Here is a 21,255-nt window from a genome sequence, read left to right as displayed (position 1 = left end):
CATGCCATAGCCCCCTTCAGCCATAAGCCTCTTGAGTCTGGGAATTGAATCATTTCCCCGCTTTGTATTTCCAGTGTCTAGCCCAGAACCCATAATAGGTGCTTTATTTTTTTAATTTTATTCTTTTATTTAGTATTTTTTTTTCATCAATAACATGTAAAAACAATTTTCAACATTCATTTAAAAAATTTAGTTTCACATTCTCCCCCTCCCTCCCCACCCTCATTGATAAGGTAAACAATGAGATATAGGCATAATAGGTGCTTAGTGATTGAATTTTAGGGGGGAGGAGCTCTGAAATATCCTCAGGAATTCTTGGTTTCAAAGAGAGGAAAAAATTCTGTTTGAGTTAGTGGGTTCTAATTCCATGTTTTGGTTCTTCTAGGTCCATGGTGTGGTGAATGACACAATAGCCTTTGTGAAGGACATCATCACGACAGAAATTAACAGCGCAACAGACAACCCTGTATCCTTTGATGGCTCGTTGTCAGCTCAAGGGAATCTTGGCTCTGGGGGAAATGAATATTTGAGTTGTCTATCTTAAAATAAAAGGGGCATTGGATGGAGGGGCAGCCTTGGAGTCATGAGGATCTAGCTTCAAGGCTTGTTTCTAGCATGGGCTAACTGTGTGACCCTAGGCAAGCTCCTTAATCTGTATCTGCCTCAGTTTCCTTAACTGGAGATAATATAACAGCACCTACTTCATAGGGTTGTAGTGAGGATGAGATGAGATAATATTTGTAAAGGGCTTAACATGTAGTTGATGCTATATAAAATGGCAACTATTTTAGTAGTAGTAGTACTAGTAGTAGTAATAGTAGTAGTAGTAGTAATAGTAATAGTAGTAGTAGTAGCAATAATAGTAGTAGTAATACCAGTAGTAGTAGTAGTAGTAGTAGTAGTAGTAGTAGTAGTAGTAAGTAGTCGTTGCCGTCAGAAGTGGGACTTGAATTCAGGTCTTCCTGGATCTGAGTCTATTATCCATCGTGCCTATAACATGGCGCCTCTCTGTAGAGAATATAGGGATTTCATTAGTAAAGGAAACTTCCAGGTGAGGAAGCTCCTTCTACTCATGTGGGAGTGGGGGGCACCTTCACTGAAATTTCATCTTAGAGAATAGTATGAGGGCACTGTCACACAGTCAGCTTGTGTCAGGCAGGATTTAACCTAGGTCTTCGGGCCTCTGAGGTCAGCTGTCTATCCCTACCTTAGAGATCATCTAATATAGCTCCCCACTCCCTTCCAAGAACATACCCTGACAAGGGGTCATTCATCCTTCTCTGGAAGTCTTCCTAAGACAGGAGACCTAATCCTCAGGATTAAGTGACTTGCCCAGGATCGCAGTTAGTAAGTGTCTGAGATCAGATTTTGGACTCAGATCCTCCTGACTCCAGGGCCAGTGCTCCATCCACTGTAGCGCCACCTAGCTGCCTACTATTTTCCAAGGCAAGCCAGAATCCCTTGGGAAGGTTGTACTTCTTATTATTCTTTGCCATAAGCCAAAATCTGCTCCTAGCTCAGCGCTGTGGGGTCAAGCAGCACCATGGCAGGGCCAGCTGTTAGAGAGCTAATAATAAAGGGCCCCCTATCTTTAGCACTTCCCTACTTGTGTCCCGAGTGTCTTGATGGATGGCCCCAGTACTCACCGATACGTAAGATCTGCAGGTCACAAGGATGAAGGCTGGAACAAGAGTTAGAACCCAGTGGCTAGAGTCTGTCTGCAGCTGCCTGGTCATGGAACAAATTCATTTAATACTTTTTTCCCCCTTAGGGATGCTCTGATGTATATAACAAAAGGCCTTTAGTACCAGTTTTGAACATGATTTCTCTGGCTAGAATTTTTTTTTTTTAAATCACTTAATTTTTTATCCTGAGGCTTGATCTCTGAAACAGATTTCAGTTGATTCAGAGCATAGGTGGTTTTCAGCTTTTATGGAAAATGGCAAGGAAGTTTCCATTCTTACACAAAAAGGGCACTCTGCTTGCCTCAGTGGTGTAGAATTTCTTCTCTGGGGACCATTTTTCATCTTGGACACACAAAGGGACTGCAGGAGAAATTCGGCAAAATATCCTGTTGTGGCTGAGACTCTCAGGAGTTAACACTGTCAGTCAAGAGTCAGACTGGCATAAATCTTTTTTTGGAAACAGTGCAGGCTTTGTGAGAGTGTCAGTTCCCTGAGGAGCCTAATCTCTACATTCTCTCTCTCTCTCTCTCTCTCTCTCTCTCTCTCTCTCTCTCTCCCCCTCTCTCTATTTGTCTCTTTCTCCCTGTCCCCCCTTATTTCTCTCTGTCTATCCCTCTCTCCTCCCTCCCTCTCTTTCCCTGTCTTTCTATATCTTTGTCTTCTCCTTTCCTTCCTTCCTTCCTTCCCTCCCTCCCTCCTTCCTTTCTTCCCTCCTTCCTTCCTTTCTTTCTTTCTTTCTTTCTTTCTTTCTTTCTTTCTTTCTTTCTTTCTTTCTTCTTTTCTTTCTTTCTTCCTTTCTTTCTTTCTTTCTTCCTTTCTTTCTTTCTTCCTTTCTTTGTTCCTTCCTTTCTCTACTTTCCCCCTTCCTCCCTGGAGCTCCTTTTTTCTCTTTCTCTCTCTCCCTCTCCTTCTCCTCCCTTATCTCTGTCTCTGTTTCTTTGTCCCTATCTCTGTATCTCTCTCTCTGCCTCTCTGTCTCCCCTTCTTTCCTTCCTCCCTCTCTTTCTCTGTCTCTCTCTGTCTCCTCCTCTCTCTCTTTCTCTCTCAACTCCCTCCCTTCTTCTTTTTGTCTCTCTCCCCATGTTCTCTGTCTCTGTCTCTCTGTCTCTGTCTCTCTGTCTCCCTCTCTTCTTCCTTCCCTCCCTCTCCTTCTGTCTCTCTTGTTTCTCACTGTCTTGTACTCTTGCTTTCAATTTAGTATTCATGAAAAAGCGCAGGATAGGCCACCCCAGGGGCTAAAGTCCTCTATTTATCCCCCAGCCCAGGTTGGCACAGGTCAGACAGCACCTGTCTGAGTTTTTCTGAAAGGCTCTCTCATACTCTTCCTTCGCTGGGGCTTCCAGGGCCTCCCCAGAAGGAGGAGGGAAATTAAGGTTTAATGTCCTGTTTGGTTTCACAGCTGGAATTGCCAACTTATACCAAGGATGACTGGCACAAATTATTCCCAGTGTAGATATCCATATGTCATTGAGCTAAACCAACTTGCTTCCTGTACCCAAATAACTTACTTCCAGCTCTACATCTATCAGTCAGTCAACAACCATTGAAGTAACGGCTATGTGCCAGGCATTGGGTGAGGCCCTGGGGAGACCAAGAAAAATGAAGCAGACCCTGCCTTTAAGGTATTTATACTCTAGTCCCATCTACCTTTCCAAACTCATTACCAATGGTTCCCTATCAAGTGTTCTCCCATCCTGCCAAAATGGCCTTCTCAGTGTTCCTCACATATAACTCTCCACTCCTTTGCATGTAGTCCTTCCTTCCCAAAATGCTCTCCCTCTTCAGCCCCTTTTGGAATCCCTGATTCCTTTCAAGACTCAGCTCAAATATCCCCTTCTAGAGGAAACCACCTCTGAGGTCCCCTGAGCTTTGCCTTGTATCCGCTTTGCCTCTGTATGGGGTGCAAACTGTCTCCCCTTCGGAATGTAGTCTTCTTGGGAATGAGGATGAGTGACCTTTTGCTTCTGTGCCCTGAGTGTCCTGCATATGGTCGGGGAGGGAAGAAGGGTGAAACATTTATGTAGCACTTACTGTGTACCAGGAGCTGTGCTAGGCCCTGTACAATTATTACCTCATCTGATCCTCACAACAATCTTGGATAGGTAGATGCTATTGTTACTCTCATTTGATAGCTGAGGAAACTGAGGCAGAGAGGGGAAATGACTTGCCCAGGGTCACACAGTTAGTACCTGAGGCCAGATTTGAACCCAGGTCTTCCTGACTTCATGTCCAGGGCTCTATCTGTGTGTTCGTCCTTCATTGCCGAAGAAGACTATGCCATCAGAGAAATAATGACATGACTTGCACTTGACTTTGTTTTGAGTGAGGATGCAGGTCACCAGCCTCACTTCTCCTCCAGAGCCATCTGAATCCAGTGACCAGGTATTTATTAGGATGACTGGAGATGACCCAGGAGGAGGCAACTGGAGTTAAGTGACTTGCCCAAGGTCACACAGCTAGTGAGTGTCAAGTGTCTGAGATGAGATTTGAACTCAGGTCCACCTGATTCCTGAACTGGTGCTCTATCCACTGCACCACCTAGCTGCCCCAGGGCTCTATCTTCTGTGCCTTTACATGGTAGGAACTTAGTAAATATTAACAAATAAATAACAACCTAGTTATTTATAATATGTTATACATAATAATATACAATAAATAATAATAAAACTTAATAAATAATTAGCTAATTAAAGGATCAAATGAGGTAACCTCTGAGCTTCCTTCTAGTTTTAGGTAAAAGTGATCCCATTAAAGAATCTAGTGCCCAAAGCCATGCTGGTTTTTTTGGCTGCAAAGACAAAACAGACCCTGCCCTCAAAGAATTTACATCCTTCCAGGGGAAAATAACATGTAAACATGAGTACATACAAAATATGTGCAAGGCTTCCTCTCCACCTTTGCCTCTGAAACTCTTGGAAGCCAGGGGCTGCCTTCTCCATGAAGCCATCTCTGATTCTCACCTGCTCTTAGCCTTCTCCCCTTCCTCAGTTCATGGCAGGGCAAGCTCTTATACTGACCCAAAAGATCCCTATTTTTTTTTAGCTTATTATTCCTTCCCCCTAGGGAGCTTACTCTGGAGAATCTAGAAAGCTGACTTATCTATAGCTTACATCTATAAATAGTGCATCCACAGACAAGTAAATGTGGAATAATTTGAAGAGGACATGAGTTCTCATGATGGGAGATCAGGGAACGAGAGAAATCTTCAAGGAGAAGATGACTCCTCAACCAAACCCTAGAAGATTAGCAATCCGAAAAAGTCAAGATGAAAAAGATGTAAATTCTGAGCAGGGGGAGTAGCGTGGACCACTGTGTGCATGTCTGCATGAATGAATGAATGAATGAAACAAGCATCTATGAAGTCTTTACTATGTACAAAGCATTATGCTTAGTATTAGGGTTACAAATTTAGAAAAAAAGAACAATCCTCATTCTGATGGGGCAGACCACACATAGAGGGGAGAGCTTTCAGCCGTAAGTCAGATGCTAAGGAAGTGTGTCCCTTAGGGTATGGTGGTAGAGCCAAAGGCGATGCCTCATAATTCATGTCATTTCCATTGATAAAACCATACCCCTTTCCTCACATCAAAGCATTTAACGATGCCAAGGACTTAATGCTGAGTCCCAGGAACAGCTAATTATTCAATCTGGCTCTTTAGTGGTCGTTAAATATTCAGTGAACATTTTTTTTTGCACAATAGATGCTTTGCATGAGAGAACAGTAATTAAAAAACCATCTAACACTCTTTGACTTGGTATTTTAAGGCTTAAGGGGAAAGTGGGTGGTCTGGCAATTATATCATGAAAGCAGCCATCCTTGGTTTGGCAGAGGGGAATTTTTTCTTAGAACTGAAGGAAAGTAGACATGTGAGATCTTACTTCTTACATCTGCCTAGCCGACTGGGGCAGCCTTGAGAGCACGGCAGCTCTAGCAATGATTCTAATATTTTTGATTGGTATTTAATTGGATGTTTCTCTCCCCACTGACTCCTGGAGAAATAACATGAAATGGAATGACCTTTCCTACATTTGTTATGAAATTAGACATGGAGGATTTTGCAAATAGTGTCAACTTGTGACTGAGAGCGATAATAATGATGATTTTGGTTTCTTTTCTTTTTGGCAAATGAGAAAATATTTATAAAGGGCTTAGCACAGAGCCTGGTACATAGTAGATGTCATATAAAGACTTGTTTTCTTCCCTTTTCCCCTAAAGAGAAAAGTAAAAAATTCCATGAATCATTCAGGTTTTTTTTTTCTAGTACATAGCACATTTCCTGGCACAAAGAAGGCATTTAATAAGTGTTTTTTGACTAGTTGTCTGAACCTGTGGTTTCATCAGGGTAGGGAGCTCTCAGTGTGGTAACTCCCTTTACAGCCCAAGGAGATGGGATTTGCCCAAGGTCCCACAGCTAGTAAATGAGAGACAGGATTTGAGCCCAATCCTCTGATAACAACCTCAGTGTTCCTTTCCATTATACCATGCTCTGTAAGCCATGAAGCAGCTTGTGAGTGGCAGCTTTTATTATTAACAACAGAGAGGCTACTATGGTGTGATGGAGAGAGTCGACTTTGGAGTCTAAGAGACTTGGCTGAGTTCAGTCTTTGCCTTCAACATCCACTGTTTGTGGCCTCCTGCCCATCAGTTCTTTTCTTGGTGCTCCATAAGACTAGGATTTGTGGAATCGTGGTTGACTTGGATTGATACAAGGTCTTCATGGAGAGCTCTCCACATTTATTAGACCTTAGGACCAGTCCAAAATTAATACCGATGTCTTTCTTTGCTCTAGTAATAATAATATCTAGTATTTACATGTATGTAATCGTATATAAAACTATAAATATATAACTGTATATGTGTGTATCCATACACACACATATAACACATATACACATACATGCACATGCACATATACATACACACACATACATATACATATAAAACACTAACACTTCAGAGCAACCCTGGGAGGTAGCGTTTGTCATTATCTCCATTTTATAGATAAGACAACTGAGGCAAAAAGCCATAAAGTGACTTGTTCAGGGTCACACAGCTAGCATGAGACTAAGGCCATATCTGAACGTAGGTCTTCCAGATTCCAGGCCCAATGTGCTACCTAATGATGGCTTGGCGGCTTATGGAAAGAGAATTGTACCAGCCTACTTGCACTCATACATGCCCAGCCAAGAGTATTCCTCCCTCTTCCCCTCCAAAAGAGCCTGGAAGCCCACTTCTCAAAGGCTATACTCTACTATCCAGTCTAAGCCTTGACCTGCCTGAAAAAGATGGTTTTTGCTGACAGAGGAGAGACCATTTCTGGGGGGAATTTCCACGGTGAATACCCAGCAAAAGTAAGTCTTAAGCATTCTTTTCTTCCCCAGGAAATGTCATCAAGAGTAGACAAAATAGCTTAACAGAGATATTTTCTTAGGCTCTGGACTACTTGGCCATAGCTGTCCATGAACTTGCCTCCATCAGCGAGAGGAGAATCGAAAGACTGTGCAACCCGTCACTCAGTGAATTGCCTGCATTCCTGGTGGCTGAAGGAGGCCTGAATTCTGGGTTCATGATTGCTCACTGCACAGCAGCAGCTCTGGGTAAGAACCCTATTTCTCTGGGGCTAGTACATGGGAAAGGAGTTGTTACCCCAGGGCTCTGCCCTGACCAGATTGCCTTCAGGAAAGAGAGACCTTGATGAGGCCATGTGTGTCTGGAGGTGGAAGGAGGGTCAGGATAGTGAAGTCATGTCTTATGAGGATCAGTTAGTGAAAGGGAAGAGAAAAGGAAAGGAAGGGGAAGGGAAGGGAAGGGAAGGCAAGAGAAGGGAATAAGCATTAATTAAGGTCAACTGAGGTCAAGTTAATTAAGCTCCTGCTGTGTTTCCAGTCTCTGTGCTAAGCACTTTACAAATATCTCATTTGATCCTCACAACAACCCTGTGAGGTATGTGCTATTATGATTCCCTGTTTTACAGTTGAGGAAACTGAAGCAGAAGTTAAATGACTTGCCCAGGGTCACCAAATAAGTATTTGAATTTGAACGCAGGTCTTCCTGAGGTCAGGTGCAGCACTCCATCCACTATGGTACCTACTTGCATAATAATAGCTAACATTTTATAGGCCTTTAAGATTTACAACAACCCTGACTAGCTGCCCTCTAAGTTCTGCTTGAACACTTCCAGTGACAGGGAACTCCCTATCTCATGAGGCAGTCCATGCCATCTATGGCTAACTTCAGTTATTAGAAAATTCAGTCATTCAGCAGGCACTTATTAAGCACCTATGGTGTTCAGGGTGCTGTGCTAGTCACAGAGACACATACAGCACCGATCCCTCTGAAGGTGCTTATAAACTGCGAGCAGTGTTAATTGGGTTTGGAGTCAGGAAAACCTGGGTTCAAACTTCCCTCAGACATTCACTAGCTCTGTAACCCTGGGCAAGGCAGTTCACCAGTCTGGGTCTCAGTTTTCCCTTCTGTAAATGGAGGGAGTTGGACTCCACAACCTCTTAAATTCCCTTCCAGCTCCAAATCTGTGATCTAATCTTGGGGGTGGGTATAGTGGAGGGGGAAGATATGTACACAAACAGCTCTGTTAGGAGGTATAAGGTGATAACTACAAAGAAAAGGTCAAGGCAGCATGCAAGTATTGGTAACACCTCCTGGTGTGGTCCTAAGGAAAATGCTTGGTAAAGTCCCAGGGGCTTTGAGATCATATATTTAAAATGATTTGTAAACTTTAATGCTCTCTCTCTCTCTCTCCAAATCTTATATATAAATTTTACTATGTTTATATATCATTTATGCCATACTATTTTATTTATAAAATTATGTTTTATTATATTTATGTTGTAATGTTATATATTTATATAAATTATGTTATAATATATTTATATATTATGTAAAGATATTTTATATAGATATATTTTATTCTATCTCTGTATGTTATATAGAGATAGAATATATTTTATATACTATGCAGAGATATATATAAATAGAGCACAAGAAAGAGGAAGATATACATGTCTATGTATGTATATATCTACATACATATGTGTATACATATACATATAGCTCACACACAAATATATGTATTTGTATGTGATCTATTACCATAACATATATAATATAATCAATACAATAACATGTTAGCTGCTATAATACATATAATATATTAATATTATTCATCTAATCTAATCAGATTCTAATTTATAATAATTACCATAACGGTGTTAATAGACCATCAACCTGATTTTATTAACTAATATAGTAATATTATTTCTCTATTAATATGATTAATGAATGTAACAATAACATACATGTTAACTGTTATTATCATAGAAATGTGAACCATGTTTTTCTTTCCCCTTTTCCCACCCTTCAGTCTCTCATTTCCTCCTTCCTAATCCTCTCAGCCTTGCTCTTGTCTTCCCTCCCTCCTTACTCAGTCACACTTCAATAATGGCCTCTCTTCCACTTTTCATTGCCCAGTCCTCTGACCTTCCACACTTCTTGCCTGACTAATCCTAAACACAGGACAGCTACCTATGTAGCTCTCTACTCTCCTTTCCAAAATTCTATCCTTGACCTTTTCCTCTCTCTCTGCTCTCTCCCTTCCTGACCTTCACGTCCACATCTCTAACATTCACTTACGTAAATACCTCTCTACTTTATATTTCCACTCCAGCCTCTTTCTAGAAACCTAATTTCCCTTTTTTCCAACTGCCTCCTGGACTTCTCCATCCAATGTTACTGTTCAGTCACTTCAGTTGTATCCAACTCTCCATGATGCCATTTGGAGTGTTCTTGGCAAAGATACTACAGTGATTTGCCATCTCCTCCATCTCATTTTACAGATGAGGAGACTAAAGCAAACAGGGTTAAGTGACTTGCCCAAGGTCACACAGCAAGTAAATGTCTGAGGTCAGATTTGAATTCCAATTAGATAGAATGTAAAGTCCTCAAGGACAGAAACTGTTTTCTCTCTGTCTTGGTACCCCCAGCACCGAGCACAGGCTTTGGCTCATAATCAATGCTTAACAAATGTTCAGCTGTGGGTCAATTGGATATCCTGTTAGCATGTTTACCACAATATGTCAAGAATTCAACTCATCCTTCCCTCAAAATATTCACTCTCACAGGATCTTTATAGGATCATAGGATTATAAATTTAGAGTTTGATAGGATCTCAGAGGCCCTCATGTGAATACCAAGGACCAGAGATATGCCACTACTTACAAAGCATGTGACCTTAAATAGGTCCTCCTGTTTAGGTCTCTTTAGGTCTTGGTGTCTTGATCTGGAAATTCTTGAAATAGGAGTTAGATAGATTTAGCTAGCATCTAGGTGGTGCCATAGTGGATGGAGCAGGGCCTGGAGTCAAGAAGACTCATCTTCATGAGTTCAAATCTGACTTCAGACATTTACTAGCTGTGTGACCCTGAGCAAGTCACTTTATTTACCCTGTTTGTCTCAGTTTCCATATCTGTAAAATGAGCTGGAGAAGGAAATGGCAAACCACTCTAGTATCTGCCAAGAAAACCTCAGATGGGATCATGATCAAGGTGTGATCTGGGGAAATCACTTAACCCTGTTTGTCTCAATTTCTTCATCTGTCAAATGGCAAACCACTCCAGGATCTTTGCCAAGAAAACTCCAAATAGTGTCAGAAAGAGTCAAACAATACTGAAAAAAAAAAAACCAAGCAAAAACAACAAATATTAGAGTTCTTAATTGTTCCCATGGTGGGATGTTAATGAGAATTTCTCCTAAAAAAATGTCAGAGGTGAAAAAGCCACAAGCCTTAACTCTAGCCACTGCCACATCCCCTGGGGCAATCCTGGAAATTCCCTGCTCTTCCATCCCTCAGGGCCTATCCCATGCTTCTTACATTCTGTTACTGAGGAATTCCTCCTGTGCTTTGGTTGCAAGGCCAGATATATTTCGTTCCCCAGTTCATTTTACAGATGAGGAAACTGAGACAAAGAGGATGGTTCAGCGGATAGAGCCCTGGTTTGGAAGACCTAGGGTCAAATCTTGCCTCAGACACTTACTAGCTGTGTGACCCTAGTTGTTTTCGGTCAGGTCTGACTGACTCTTCATGACCCCGTTTGGGGTTTTCTTGGCAGAGACACTAGAGTAGTTTGCCATTTCCTTCTCCAGACCATTTTACAGATGAGGAAACTGAGGCAGGCAGAGGTTAAAGTGATTTGCTCAGGATCACACAGGTAGGAAAACTCAGTTCTTAATGACTGCAAATCCCACCTTCTGTGCATCAGCCTCATGATGTACTAAACATACCATCTCTCTGAGCAGACAATCCCTGACTCTCCTCCATACTATTTGTCAATCACTACTAATGCTATCTCAGTCAGTTATTACCTGTGTGACATTGTCAAGTCACTTAAACTCTCTGGGCCTCAGTTTCCCCAACTGTAAAGTGAAGATGTCAAACTAGGACTCTTAAGGTCCCTTCTACCTGTAGATCCATGATCCTGTGGTCCACTCTGCAACATCCCTGACAGCTGATATTCCAACCTCTCAAATACTTCCAAGGCCAGAGCTCATTACCTCATTACCATTGTTAACAGTTCTAATTGTTGAACTAGATGACTCAGTGGATAGAGCTCTGGGGCTGGAGTCAGGAAGACCTGAGTGTGACCCTGGGCAAGCCACTTAACCTCTGTTTGCCTTAATCCAGTGGAGAAGGAAATAGCAAATCACTCCAGTATCTTTGCCAAGCAAATCCCAGGGACAGTAGGATTCATGAGGTCACAAAAAGTTGAACAAAACTAAACAATTGCTGGAAGATCCTCCTATATGTTGAAATCTTTCTGGTAATTTCCACCCTTTGGTTCTTGGTTCAGTAACCAATCAACCATTCAATAACATGGATAAAACATGGTGCCTTTACACACAGTAAGCACTTACTAAAAGCTGTTTCATTCATTCACCTACTCTTTGCCAGGCAGAGGAAATGAAGTTAAAAGTGAAACCATTCCTACCCTCAAGAAGCTTACAAGGATCAGACAATTCTTCTTTCAGAGGAACACAGAGGTCTATTTCTTTTTCTGCTGGACAGCTCCTGAATGTCTTCTTTCTGTCTCCTTATCTCCAGGCTAAACATCCCTAGCCTGTAATAGACCATGCTCTCAATGCCACTTTCCTTTCTTTTCTCCATCCTGGGCACATATTATCTCATGCAGATCTGACTGCCCCTTCCTAACTCTTAAAAGCAAGACAATTCTGCAAAGATTTAATTTGTTTGGCACCAGAAGGGAAAACCAGAACCAATCAACGGTATCAATGAAATCTCCCGGGGAGGTAGATGTCAGCTTGTTGTAAGACGGGCTATTTGATCATTGAGCTGCCTGAAGATAGAATAGGCAGGCTGCTTCATGAAATAGTGAACTCCCCATCCTTAGCAGTATTCAAGAAGAGATAGGAAAACCAACTATTGTTGAGGATGTAGAAGAAACTAGAAGAAATGACGCCCAAGTTCTTTTCCTTCTCTGAACTTCTGTTTTTCTTTACCACTCCAGTTTGTCAATCAACAAGCATTTATTGATCACCTACTATGTGGCAGGATATGTTCTGAGCACTAAGAATACAAAGTAAAGCAGTCTCTACCCCCAAGGAGCCTACAGTTTACTAAATGTGTCACTATTATAACGTGTCACTTTTCCCTCTTGAGATTTGTCATCTGGATTTTCTCACATTATGCAGAAAATATAAGATTACCCCCCCCTTTTTTCTAAAAGTCCTTTGAGCAATTGCTACTTTTGTGGCAGAAACTCAGATTTTAGGGGAACATTTGTCTGAAGGCAGAATTATGACCTAGATAGCCTGGAAGTGTCTGTGTGATGCTAGAAGGGCAGACTTTAAAACTTCCTTTCATCTCAGCTCTTTGCTGCCTTGGTCAGGGCCAATCTTTTCAGTCACATCTGACTCTCCATGAGCCCATTGGAAGTTTTCTTGGCAAAGATACCGGAGTGGTTTGTCATTTCCTTCTCCAGCTCATTTGACAGATGAGGAAACAGAGGCAGAGTCAAGTGACTTGCCCAAGGTCACACAGCTAGCACATGTATGAGGTCACATTTGAACTCAGGTCTTCCTGACTACAGACCTGGCACTCTGGGTGAGTAGTGTCTAATTTGTTCACTTTGGACTTCTGCAGTTTCAGAGAATAAAGCTCTGTGCCATCCCTCCTCTGTGGATTCACTTTCAACCAGCGCTGCTACAGAAGATCACGTGTCCATGGGAGGGTGGGCTGCGAGAAAAGCCCTCAGAGTTATTGAACATGTGGAACAAGGTAATGTGAGTGACGCTGCTGATTTTGTAGGACCCATTCAACAGACTGTTATACCAAGTGAAAAAGAGCCTTGGGTTGAGTCTGAGGATCTGAGTTCAAATTCCCCTTTCTGCTTCGACCTTAAACAAATTACTTCCCTTTCTAAACCACAGTTCCTTCATCTAGAAAATGGGACAGTATCAGTATCTACCCTACAGGATTGTAGGGAAGATCTAATGAGATAACTTTTATTTAAAGCCCTTGGCCAACCTTAAAGAACTATGTAAATACTATTATTGTTATTATTATAAACAAGACACACAGTGTGGTTTAAAAGATAGCAGGTTGGACTTGGACTCAGAAAGACCAATCTTACCGCAGACATTTACGTATTTGTATCTATTCACACATATATACACATGTAAACTATTATATTCTAAAATATTATTATTATATATTCTAGATATTGTGTTATACATGTGTATCGTATTGCATAAATTTATATAGAACAGCCAGGCTACATAGTGGAGAGAACACTTGGCCTGAATTCAGGAAGACCCGAATTCAAATCCAGCCTCAGACACTTACTAGCTACGTGACATAGGCAAGTCACTTAACCCTGTTTGCCTCAGCTTCCTCATCTGCAAAATGGGGATATTAATAACAGTAATAATGCCTACTTTCCAAAGTTGCTCTAAGGATTAAATGAGATAATATTTGTAAACTCCTCTGTAAACCTTTAATTGCTACACAAAATGAGAGGGCTGGACTCAGCGACCTCTAAGTTCCTTCCAGTTCTAAGTCTGTGATTCGATGATCCCTTACCTAGCACAGTTTTTTTGTTATTTTAATTGGCTTTCTTGAAATATTTGGGATATGTTCCTAATTTGAGTATCATTCCCCAGTTTCCCAGCCCTTCCCAAATTGATTTCAGAAGTGATGCCATCTGTCTGCCCTCATATTCACAGTGCATTTAAACTCAAGCTGATACCCCCAATAATCCTGCTATGTAGATCAGAATGATCTTCAACTTCACCTCCCCCCTTTTCCCTGTCAAATAGAAGGGAATAGGGCAAGTGAGAGGGTCAGAACCCAAGATTATTGTAAAGTTGTAAAGTCCCTGGAGATCAGCCAATGCCACACTCTCACTTCACGAACAAAGAGAGGGTGACTCAGCGGCTACGTGTGTCTTGTCGAAAGTCATAGACCTAGTTAGAGACAGAGGTTCTGTCTCCTAACTCAGTGCTCCTTTCATCTAAGCCAGTAATGAAAGAGAGGATCAAGTGATTACTTGTTAGATTTGGATTGGTGACTCCAGGTAAATTGGATAAATTGGATAAATGCAGAGGGACAAAGCTGTGGGCTCTCAGGGGGGTCTTCTTGATCTTTGTAGGTTACTATCCCAATTCTCTTTACTTTATCTGACCGTGTAGTCAGGAATATATGTACTGAACCAGTGATTTCATTGGTACCAAGAACTCCCAGGAGAAGAAACTCCCTCTACCAGGTCAGGTTGGCTCTTTCTCTGCAACCTATAGTCTCAAAGAGATACTAAGAACGTCCAGGGTTACACAGCCAGCATGGGTCAGAGGCAGGACTGGAACCCAGGTCTTCGGGACCAACTAACTCTCTGTTCACTGCCTTTCAGACTGTTTAGATGAGGCCAATAAACTGGTGGGAATATGGAAGTTAAAATAATAAGCAAGCATGATCTACTTTGTTCAGAGACAGATTGCCAGTCATCTTCCCTCTGCTTTTTTACTAGCTGGGTGTCTGTGAACAAATCCCTTTCCCTCTCTGGGCCTCACTTTGCTCATCTGTAAAATGAGAGGATTCAACTAGATGGTTTCTGGAGTCCCTTCTCTAACTCCAAATTTATGACTCTATGATCCCAAGTCTCTGGGTCTCGGTTTCATCATCTGTAAAATTAGAAGGGTTTAACTCAGCTCTGATTCTTAATATCCTCTGTAGAGAATCCAGTCCAATACATCCAGTCTAACCAACATTTATTAAGTTTGTTACTTGTATACTGAGCACCAGAGATACAATTAATAAAAAGACAGCCCCACCCCTCACAATCTAATGGAAAGGAAAGGGAGACAGCGCTCATTAGAGATAAAGGGGACTTCGTTTTCCAGGTGGACTCCAGTAGGGTGTGGCTTGTACAAGGTCACACAGCTAGAGGCTGGGCTAATGAAATGTGTGAAATGTGAAATGCCAGCTTCCCCGGCTTCCTGGAACTTTTAACTGAAGGTCCACATTCTACTAGAAGCCTTTCACGAGCTCCCTCCCCACAAAGGTAGTGCCTTCCCTCTGGGATTATCCCCTCTTTATTTGGCACATATCTTGGGGATATATAGTTGTTGGCACATTGTCTCTTCCACTGGTATGTAAGGTTTTTAATGACTGAGCCTGGTTTTCCTTTTCTTGGAACCCCCAGGACTTAGTATGGTGCCTGGCACATGTTGTTCAGTTGTTTCAGTCATGCCTGACTCTTTGTGACCCCATTTGGGGTTTTCTTGGCAGAGATACTGGAGCGGTTTGCCATTTCCTTCTCCAGTTCATTTTATAGATGAGGAAACTGAGGCAATCAGGGTTTAAGGATGTTATTGTTATTCAGTCCTGTCTGAATCTTCGTGACCCCATTTGGGGTTTTCTTAGCAAAGATGCTAGAGTGGTTTGCCATTTCCTCTTACATCTCATTTGACAGATGGGGAAACTGAGGCAAACAGTTTTTAAGCACATAAGTTTACTCAATACCACTTGACTTGCCTTGACTAATGATGAACTTCCACGTCAGGCTTTGTGAAAATGTAACTTAACATATCCTTGAATTAAGCTTTGGAAAAACCATCCTACTTTCCACAATTCTGTTTTCTAGTGTTGGCCATTGAGCTCCTCGCCGCCTGTCAGGGCATCGAGTTCCTACGCCCCCTGAGAACCACCACTCCATTGGAGAAGGTTTATGACCTTGTGCGCTCTGTTGTAAGGTAAAATCAAACAAATATTTTCCTAGAGGTTAAAAACCAGCAACCACAGCAGCAGTTAATGTTTGGCTAATGTTTGACCTTCCTCCCAAGCCTGCTGTGAGCCGCAAGTGAGATAACATATGTACAGTGCTTTGCAAACCTTTGAACACTATCAAGATTCTATGATTATTGTTATTATCATCATCATGAGTAACACACCTTGGTTTTTCTTCTCTCTAGACCTTGGATAAAAGATCGCTTCATGGCTCCAGACATCGAAGCAGCTCATCGACTGCTTGTGGATCAAAAGGCAAGGTCTCCAGTTTGGCCTTATCAGATGCTCATAGAGTATAGATTTAGAGCTGGAAACGACCTTCAAACTCACCTAGGCCAACTCCTTTGCTTCGCAGATGAGGAATGAAATTGAGGTCCAGAGAACTAAGAACTAGAACCAGGACTAGAACAAGAAATAATCTAGAACTTACAATTTAGAACTTGAAAGGTCCTTGGATGTCCTTTTCCCTCTCCCTCATTTCACAGATGAGGAGACTGAGGTCCGGATTTGGAAAGTGACCACCCAAGGTCACGCACATAGTAAGTGTGCCTTGATCCCAGGACCTCTGGCTTCAAAAATCCAGCACAATTCTACTATACCACATTGGTCACAGTCATTGGGGGAAGTAAAATGGTGCCGCTGTTGATGGCATCACCAGTTCTTCCCAAGCATCCCAAGCATCCCTCAGTCAAAATGATTAAGGTATATTTGGAGACTGCATGAATATTCCTTGACCACTAAGGAACCATTTGGCAAGTTACTGCTATAGTGCATTAAATATGGATTGATCATGAGAAGCACCATTGTGTAGTGGGAGTAGCCCTGGACTTGAAGTCAGGAGACCTGGGCATGAGCTCCAACTCAGTTACTTAGCTGTATGACTTTGAATAAGTCCCTTAAGCGTAGCTATCTCATCTACAAAATGGAGGAAGCTAGGGTTGGTAGCAATACTTAGACTAACAATCTCCCAAGACTACTGTGAAGAAAATGGCTCATCGACTCTTTATGTTCTCAGTCATGGCAAAGAGCAAGTCTCCATGGGGAGAAGATGAGATGGAGACAAGGTCCAGCATTTCCTCACTCAACCTGTGTTTCTTTAAAGTAAAGCAATAAGAAAATCTGAGAGTTGCCTAGAGTTGTTCAAAGTGCTTTTAGGGATTTTTAGTCTAGACTAGTAATGCCTGAACTGGACTAAAATAGGGACTGGGAAATGTTTCCCCAATTTTTTTTTAAAAATACAATACAACATATATGATGTTAATGTGTAGTTTTCTAAGTCTATATGCAGCCCAGAAGGATCCATTTCCGTTTGCGTTTGATGCCACCAATTTATTAGGGAGTTGACCTAGCCTCTCAAAAGGTTACATAATTTGTCTGTGGTAGGTCTATTTTATACTGGAGGAGAGAACTTGGATGCAGCACTGACTCCAAGAATGGCCCTTTATTCAAAGGACGTAAGAAAAAGGGATAAGCAAGGATGAGTATTTTGGATTTGTTCTTTATCCATATGAACCATATGTAGTGGTTCAGAAAAGCCAACGAAGGACAATAGAGGGGCCAAGCAGACAAGGTGTTGGACTTGGAGTCAGGAAGACCTGGGTCCAGACACTTTCTTAGATACTTACTAGCTGTGGGACTCTAGGCAAGACTTAACTTTGCTCATCTTCATTTCCCTCATCTGTAAAATGGGGATAAAATAGTACTTGCCTCACAGGATTGTTGTGAGACACAAATGAGATAAATGTGTGTTTGTTACCGAGTTATTTTAGTTGTGTCTGACTCTTCGTGACCCCATTTGGGGTTTTCTTGGCAAAGATATTGGACTGGTTTTTCATTTCCTTCTCATTTCCAGCTCATTTTATAAATGAGGAAACTGAGACAAACAGGGTAAAGTGACTTGTCCAGGGTCACACAGCTAGAAGGTGTCTGAGGTCACATTTGAACTCAGGTCTTCCTGACTGCAGAGTCACCATGTTATCTCCACTGCACCACCTAGTTGGCCACCTAGAACTCTGCTTCATATTTAATAACTGTTTCTTGAATTGAATTCATAGAATTATATATAGATTTAGAGTTGAAAGGAATCATATACACTATCAAGTCCAACTTGCTCATTTTACTTATGAGGAAACTGAGGCTCAAAGTGGTTAGGTGGCTTGCCTAGGATCACATAGTTTGTGATTGTCTGAAGTAGGATTCAAACTCAGGTTTTCAGACAGGGAAAGGGAAGGGAATAAACATTTCCTTCTATATGCCAAGCACTATGCTAAGTGCTTTATAAATATTATCTCATTTTTATCCTCATAACAACCTTGCAAGGTAGATATTACTATTGTCCCTGTTTTACAGTGGAATAAACTAAGGGAAGCAGAGGTTTAAATGGCTTACCTAGCATCACACAGCTAGGAAGTGTCCGAGGCCAGATTTGACCTCAGGTCTTCCTAACTCCAGACCCAGAGCACTGTGCATTATGATCCACCAACTGCCTCATCAGCTAGACATTTCATAGTCTGGCTTCAGTCTACTTGTCCTGTCTTTTTACATGTTACTCCCCTACACTCTAGCCAAACTGGCCTGCTGGCTGTTTCCCAAACGTGTCATTCCTCCTCACCCACACCTCTTAGGATCTCTAGCTCCCTTCAAGACTCAAATTAGGTACTACCCCTCAAGAAATCTTTTCTGTACCCCTTTTATTACTTGTATTCTCTCCCTTGTGTTTGCTTATCTGTATAATTCTTGACATCTCGTAGTAGAATGTAAGTTCTTTGAAGCCAGGGACTATTTTTTTTTAACTATATCATTTCCCCCCAGTATCTTATGCATGGCAGATACTTAATAAATGCTTGGATGAATGAATGACATCTTAAACACATTTAAATCTGTTCAAATTTTTCTTTAACTAAAGTTCTTTTGGACTTGTGTTTTAAGAGATATTAATATAAGTGAATATTATAAGTGAAATAGGGGACACAGAAACTTGAAATAACCATAAGCCACTAGTTACTAAATTTCCAGTCACTTGTAGTTTCTAACTCTGGAAGTAGTTGGCTTTCAACAGGGATTATAAAATGAAGTGCCTTTCAACACTGTGATTTTTGTCTTTGTCTTTCTTGTCCCTCCCAGGTTTGGGAAGTTGCTGTGCCTTACATTGAAAAGTACAGAATAGAACAGTATCAAGAACTCTTCCCAGAATCCAGGCCCGTCTCTCCCACTGCATTTTCACTGGGTTCACTGCGCAAGATAACAAATAATAAGCGTGATCACCTTGAATCTGAAGATCTGTAAGGAGTCGCTGGTTCTCACCATGGATCAAGCAGATTGCAGACCAGCACTATTCTCTCTCATAACTATCTGATCTATTCACTGTCAGACTGGCTATGTGGTTCAGAGACACATGGGTGTCAGGGAAATTTCTAATTTGATTGATCGCTGTAGATAGACACTGTCTTTCAAGGATATGTGATTTTGTCCCTTCTAGATACTCCTTATACTGATGTAGATCTCTTAGGATCTTAGATTTAAAGCTGGAAGTGTCTTAAGTCCATTTTACAGAAGAGGAAACTGAGACCTGGAGAAGTTAAGGGACTTAGCCAAGGTCATACAGCTAGTGTCTGAGGCAGAATTTGAATTCAGATCTTCTTGACTCCAAGTCCATCATTTTAGTTACCCCTAGCTGCCTAAAAATTATAACCTCTCTACAAGTTGACATATGGTCTTGAGGATCAGGATGAAAACTAAGGTAAAAAAAATCACCCTTGAGAAGGGACGAGATGTGGAAGGGATTGGAAAAATTTGGATTGTCTGTCTACAATGCTCAAGCTACTAGGATATTTGGTTAATTTTTCCTTAACTTTGTGTCTCATCAATTTGATGCAAATTTCACAAATACATTCTGGTCTTATGAAAAATACTCAGTAGTTAATTCTTGACTTTGGGAGAGAGTTTACTACTTGAAACTTAAGTAAGAGCAAAGGTTACAGAGTGTATCCCTCTTCTATTCTTAGTAAATATGCAGTGAGTTTAAGTCTGAAATAACTAAGCTTTATCAATCAGTTAACATTTATCAAGTGCCAGCAATATTCTAGACATTATTAGGCATTGAGGATACAGAAACAGTCCATGCTCTCATTCTACATTCTGCTGAAGGGATACAATATATGTGCCAATAAATAAATACAAGAAACATACAGAATAAATCACATTATCTTTTCCCCAAAAAGACAGGAATATATTTTTTGACCAACAGCAAGTAGCTTATCCACCTGGTTGGAACTCTCATTTGTGTGTGTGTGTGTGTGTGTGTGTGTGTGTGTGTGTGTGTGTGTGTGTGTGTGTGTGTGTAAGCAGCCACTGTATTCAAGGCACCATGGGAGACAGAAATGAAAAATGACATAGATCAAAGATTTACAGATGGAAGAAACCCATGAGGAGGCCATCATACTAATCCCCTCCCTTTTAAACCACCGCCCCTTCTTAGTTCCCATTTATGTCCCTAGTGGGCAGGGACTGTCTTTCTTTGCTTCTGCTTGTATCCCCACTGCCCAGGACACTGCCTGATACCCAGTAATGCTTGATGACATACTTGTTGACTTGACTTACAAGTGAGGATACTGAGGGAGTTGCCCTAGGTCACACAAGTGGAGTCAGAGGTGGTATTTGAATGCTCTGACTCTTGAGCCAGTCTCCACTGGACAATGTTGTGCCTGCCTTCAGGAAGCCTACAATATGGAGGTGGAGAGGAAGATGGGGATGAGACATACACATAAATAGCTTTCATACAAGTTAGGAACAGATTACATGACTGGGAGAGATCAGACATTGCCCAGGGATATTCAAGGAATAAAAAATCTTGTCTGACTTGGTTAGAACAAGAAAGACCATGGAGGAGGGAGATGGCCCTTGAAGAAGGAGAAACATGGAAGGAGGAGAAACATGCATGTTCAGAGATAACATGGTTAAGGAGACCATTCTTAGAATGAGGGACTGATGATTGAATCCATTGGAACTGATGAGATCATCAAGGAAAATGCTAGAGAGGGAGCAGAGAGGGCCTCAGAGCCTAAGCAAAATTAATGGGTATGATTTAGGTGAAGATTCAGCAAAGTGGACTGAGAAGGAATAGTCAGACAGGTAGGAGGAGAACCTAGGAAAGAGATAGCTATTCTGTGGTTTAAAGTATACTTGACAAATATCTCATTGATCCTCGAAACAACCCTGACAAATAAGTGCTAATATTGTCTCCGTTTTACAGCTGAAGA

General features: G+C 41.5%; 1 protein-coding gene across 1 annotated transcript in view; it reads left to right on the top strand.

Moving 5' to 3' along the window:
* HAL (histidine ammonia-lyase) overlaps window positions 1-19,907 on the top strand; it is a 39,223-nt gene extending 19,316 nt beyond the window's left edge. The window contains exons 14-20 of the mRNA XM_072655631.1: window positions 386-466; window positions 6,972-7,037; window positions 7,118-7,283; window positions 12,860-12,994; window positions 15,855-15,963; window positions 16,183-16,252; window positions 19,121-19,907. Of these exons, the coding sequence (XP_072511732.1) occupies window positions 386-466; window positions 6,972-7,037; window positions 7,118-7,283; window positions 12,860-12,994; window positions 15,855-15,963; window positions 16,183-16,252; window positions 19,121-19,282 (789 nt within the window). The 3' untranslated portion in view covers window positions 19,283-19,907. The remainder of the gene's footprint in view (window positions 1-385; window positions 467-6,971; window positions 7,038-7,117; window positions 7,284-12,859; window positions 12,995-15,854; window positions 15,964-16,182; window positions 16,253-19,120) is intronic.
* Window positions 19,908-21,255: the final 1,348 nt, after the last annotated feature.

The sequence above is a fragment of the Notamacropus eugenii genome, chromosome 3 (assembly GCF_028372415.1).
Source record: "Notamacropus eugenii isolate mMacEug1 chromosome 3, mMacEug1.pri_v2, whole genome shotgun sequence".
Classification (NCBI taxonomy): Eukaryota; Metazoa; Chordata; class Mammalia; order Diprotodontia; family Macropodidae; genus Notamacropus; species Notamacropus eugenii.
This window is presented reverse-complemented; position numbering and strand designations above follow the sequence as displayed.